The 4624-nt window shown below is 30.8% G+C and overlaps 1 protein-coding gene across 1 annotated transcript; it reads right to left on the reverse strand.

The window, feature by feature from the left end:
* Positions 1-1270: 1270 nt before the first annotated feature.
* Positions 1271-4423, reverse strand: LOC134253600 (uncharacterized). Its single transcript, XM_062736156.1, has 5 exons — positions 4293-4423; positions 4033-4092; positions 3294-3395; positions 2584-2704; positions 1271-1323 (listed from the first exon to the last, which is right to left on the reverse strand). Exons 1-5 carry the CDS (start codon positions 4335-4337, stop codon positions 1295-1297), a joined length of 357 nt encoding a protein of 118 aa, XP_062592140.1. The 5' UTR covers positions 4338-4423; the 3' UTR covers positions 1271-1294.
* Between the last annotated feature and the right edge of the window lie 201 nt (positions 4424-4624).

The following is a 4624-nucleotide window of genomic DNA, read 5'->3' on the forward strand; positions in this document are numbered from 1 at the left end:
AACTTCCCTTATTAATTGAGATATATAAACCCCTTATGCAGGTGGTGAAGGTATATTGCTGCATAAGTTAGGGAAGTTTTACGATTGAAAAGTTAAAGTCAAAATCCATTAACGACATACTTCTATAATTTTATCAACGAATTCGTACTTGCTTAGAAAAACCATATACATATAGATACATCAAAATTAACATAAATGGTGATTAATATATGAAAAATTACAACATGTATTCAATTATTAGGACAAAGTCATCTAAAAATTCAAAACACATTATCAACCATTTCAAACCTGATGCCCAAATAGTCCCAGAAAACAGTTCCATGGACTGCTTTCTAATAGGTGGGATCTGGTTGGTGCTGTATCTTTAATGGCATATATCACTTATAGTTACTTCAGCAAATAGCCATGTTTTCTTATAATTTAAAGTCTCAAGATTAACATACCTGTATTGATAACCGAGTAAATATTCGAAACAGTCGACTGTCTGGTCAGAATAGTTGTATTTTGTTGTTGTTTTTTTTTTTTATAGTTGTTGGGGTTTTTTTCTTATACAAAAATGGAATTACTGTCAGAGTAAATGAACCAAGTACATATAGATTACTGCTTATTGGGTTTGATCGCATCGTTGTCTATGAGATTGATCAACCTAATATAATGAGTAAAAAAAATCTTGTATCGAATGAATTATTTTCTCAAGGATAAAAAAGACACGATAAAGATATTTACATTCATGTTTCAAATTTACATTTACAAACCAAGTTTTATTCTGTAAAGTACTGGTGTCCAATCGTAATGAGATTTTCAGAGTAAACTTCAGTTTTTTTTTTTGTTTTTTTTTTCATAAATGTAAAGCTATCACGATAGATTGCAAAGCAAGTGTTTGAATACACGACTTTCTTATTTTAATTATCTATGAAAAAAAAATCTTAAAATCCCTATAGACAGAGAGTATGAACCTTTTCCCCCAAACAGCAAAGGGATATCTGTTGGCCTACATGAACAAAGAAAGATAAACGCTAAGATAAAAAAAAAATGTGACGTACTCAGACAGTCATTGTGGTAGGGGTTTGAAAACTTATTTTGTTATATAAGTTATATAAGATAACATCTTTTATCTTTTTAAATTAATTTTTGTTCTTTGTTCTTTGATTCTTTTATGGCTTGTCAGAGAGAGAGAGAGAGAAAGAGAGAGAGAGAGAGAGAGAGAGAGAGAGAGAGAGAGAGAGTTGAAATGCAGCAAAGGAAGGATAACTCCAAAATGACATATTGGTTTTTGTTTATTGAATCACTTTCTTTATCCTTGGTGTATGTTTGAAGGCGGTACTGTAAGAAAGAAAGAAATAAGACAATTTTAGAGAGTTCCACTTATAAAATTTTGTAAATTTAATAACAGTTTTAATTGTTTAACCTAGAAGTAGAAAATAAGTTTTCAGTTTTTTAAAGGAAAAAAATTTATAACTCGAATGCATAAAAAAACTGGAACCTTATTTTTGGTCGCGTTCAACAATTTTTTTCTATGAAAGTCAACATTACTTGTTTCTTTTTAGAAAACATCTAAACAGAATGATGTTCCCACCCATTATCATTTTCAGAGAAACCATTTTTCTTACTAAACGTAAATACATGCTTCATGAAAAAGAATGTTTCCGATTTAAAAGAAGAAATTGTCTACAATATCTTCGTCGAGCTGATTTTGACACTAAACGATAAAGAACACGACTAAATTTCCAGGTCTCGGTTTCGAATCAGAAAAAGATTCTTTTAGTGTGTACATAACTTTCTTAAACATTCCATGTGCCACAATAAAGAGGGAACGTAAACCATATTTCAATCTTGTTTGATGCAATTTAAACTTTAAGGGTAAGGGATAAAATGGTGTGTTCGTGTAGTTTTGAAAACAATTTGTTTCTGATATATAGTGAAATACATTGAGATAACGTGCATTATTCAAGTTCAAAAGTCCACTAAACAATCAAAATTTTGGAGCAGAGCAAACAGGGACCTCTTAAGGATGTCATGGAGGGGTGAGCACCCCCTGCCAACCGGTCATACCCGCAGTTTGCTCTTGCCATGATCGGAAAAGAACGGAAAAAATCCGTCGACAATTCAATGTGTAAATAAGGGCTTGACACTTAGTATGAAAAAATCAGTCAGCATTTGCTTATTGATAAATTGTATTTGCTGACAAGGCCATTTTATCGACCATAGAACTTACAAAATGACTACCGGTACTTTGAAGGAAAATTGATATCTCTGATGTAATGGAGGATGCGACAGGTTTACAATTGTTGGCTACTATTCTGTGGAACTCGATCCAACCTCTGAAGTTTTCAGAGGCAAGCGTTTGCTTTTCTCCTAATTTGTATTGTTTTATGTAACTTTTGAGGATGGTAATACTGTTTGTTATCTACATTTTACATGAACCACAATAACATGATTTTAAAAATTTTGAAATAGAATTAGTTTGACGAATATTTCCACAAACACATTGTTTTTAATTTATGTTAAAGAAAACTTTGAAATAAAATAAATCATCAGGTCAAATATAAATTTTAAATTGTTTTAGATTAAACATGATCTTACTGGCTGCCATATACGACGTCCCAGATGAACAACGGTTGACAATCACAAACGATACGGTCATTTTGTTTGGCGTGAATTGGGTCAACTGGACACCTTTTCGTAATTGGTCAATCATATGTTGCTAAAAATCATAAAAATGATTCGTCAATCGTGGGTTATTAGAAATATTTTAAGACGTCATAAACAAAATGAAAAATAAATCAATAAATCCTAAATTTTTGTATTTTAGAAACTTGAAGTAAAAAAAAAATATAATTTAAAATTAAGAAAGAAAAAGCCTAAGCTTATGACAACGTCATGTATAGTTATTTCTAACCTTTGGACATATCCTACTCGTAAATATTTTAATTGTTAAAAAAATATTGATATATAGCATACATGTTTGCATTGCCTGTAAACATTAAAATTATAATTGTTAAAAAATAAGTAAATTTAGCAGATCAGTTGATTGTGAATCTTTCATCATACTGGGTTTTCTTATACATCAGTTTTTAATATCTTTTATTAGAAACCCGCTTTGAAAAATTAAATTAAATTCACCGTCATACAGACCCTTTTCTACAAAACCGCTCTTTTTTCCCAATCTTGATAAGAGATAGAGATAAAATATTACATCGCAAAAACAAGCACATGTCTTTAAAATGATTTTAATTTAGTAAAAATGTTCATGTTTAACTTCAGATATTACCATATTGTATACATAAGCCTACCTCTAACGCCCTTTGTCCAGATTGAAGTTTCAGTGTCTCGGAATCTTGGCCAGTGGTTTGCCAAAAGTAACATCTAGTTCCGTCTACTAACACCAGATAATGCTTAACAAAAATGAACAGAAAATTGATATTTTACAGGTATTTTAATGCACAAAAGTATTCGTATTAATACAACTGTTTCCACTATCCAATAATATTTATCCTAATGCAGTTGAAGAAATTTAAACTATTTAAACTATATGCATTTACATTTCTTTTGATTCTTGTCAAAACCGAAAAAAAAATTATTAATAGGCCCATATTTATTTGTTATATGCCACTATAGTCAATGATGTTAAAACCGAAGGAAGATAAAAACATACACTACATTTTTTAAGGGAAATACAAAGTTTGAACAATTACACTGTAGCAGAAAATATCTAATATGATGAAGGGATTAATTCTTTGAATCAAAGTCCGGGCCTTTCTAAGTACCATATATTCTAATTGACTATCTAGAGCAACACGCCAAATGTTTTATCTTGGTTTTCAGAAAGAAATAAAGGATATGGAGATAACGAACAGTATTCAATATCGAATCCATAAAACAATACAAAATAGGAGCAGAGCAAAGACGGACCTCCAAAACATAGGAGGTGTAGTCAGGTGCCATGGAGGAGTGAGCATCCCCTGCAGACCGGTCACACCCGCCGTGTGCTCCTTGTCATGATCGGGAAATAAATAAAGAAAAAAGTCTTACATTGTACCAGTCCTCATAAAAATTGACAGTCTGTTCATTGATTGTAACAGACGAGGAGTACTGAAAAAAGAAATAGAAAAAAATTAAATGAAAATAATTATATTGCAAAGTCGGCACATAATTGAAAATACTCAAAATTTAATCTTAATTCATCTTTTAAACCTTTTTGTGATATTTGGTGCTTTAAAACAAAAAGATTATATATAAGTTTGTTTTAATTAATATATTCACATATAAAAAGGTTTGACTTTAATACTTACTGAAAAAAGGCCGAAAAGAATAGAAAACACCAAAAATAATCCCATCCTTGGTCCGTCTAGATGATATTTTAACGTGATATTATTATCTGAAAGAGTCAAGCATTACGTTTGTGAAGGTCACTTTGTCTGAAGGTAGGCGGTAAGTACTTATCTGGAGGCAGTTATCTTGTTCCAAACATTATTTATTATATTAGTATATTTGATACTTTAAACTCGTTTTTTAGTCAATTTTTCACACAATGACAAACACGTACTGTTTTGTGAAGATTTTTTTTTGGGGGGGGGGTGCTGAGTTGTTATATATCTAAAATTATGTTGTATGAATTTGTAGG

This window comes from Saccostrea cucullata, unplaced genomic scaffold, assembly GCF_032062105.1.
Source record: "Saccostrea cucullata isolate Sc308-1 unplaced genomic scaffold, CSIRO_AGI_Scuc_v1 ctg110, whole genome shotgun sequence".
Classification (NCBI taxonomy): domain Eukaryota; kingdom Metazoa; phylum Mollusca; class Bivalvia; order Ostreida; family Ostreidae; genus Saccostrea; species Saccostrea cuccullata.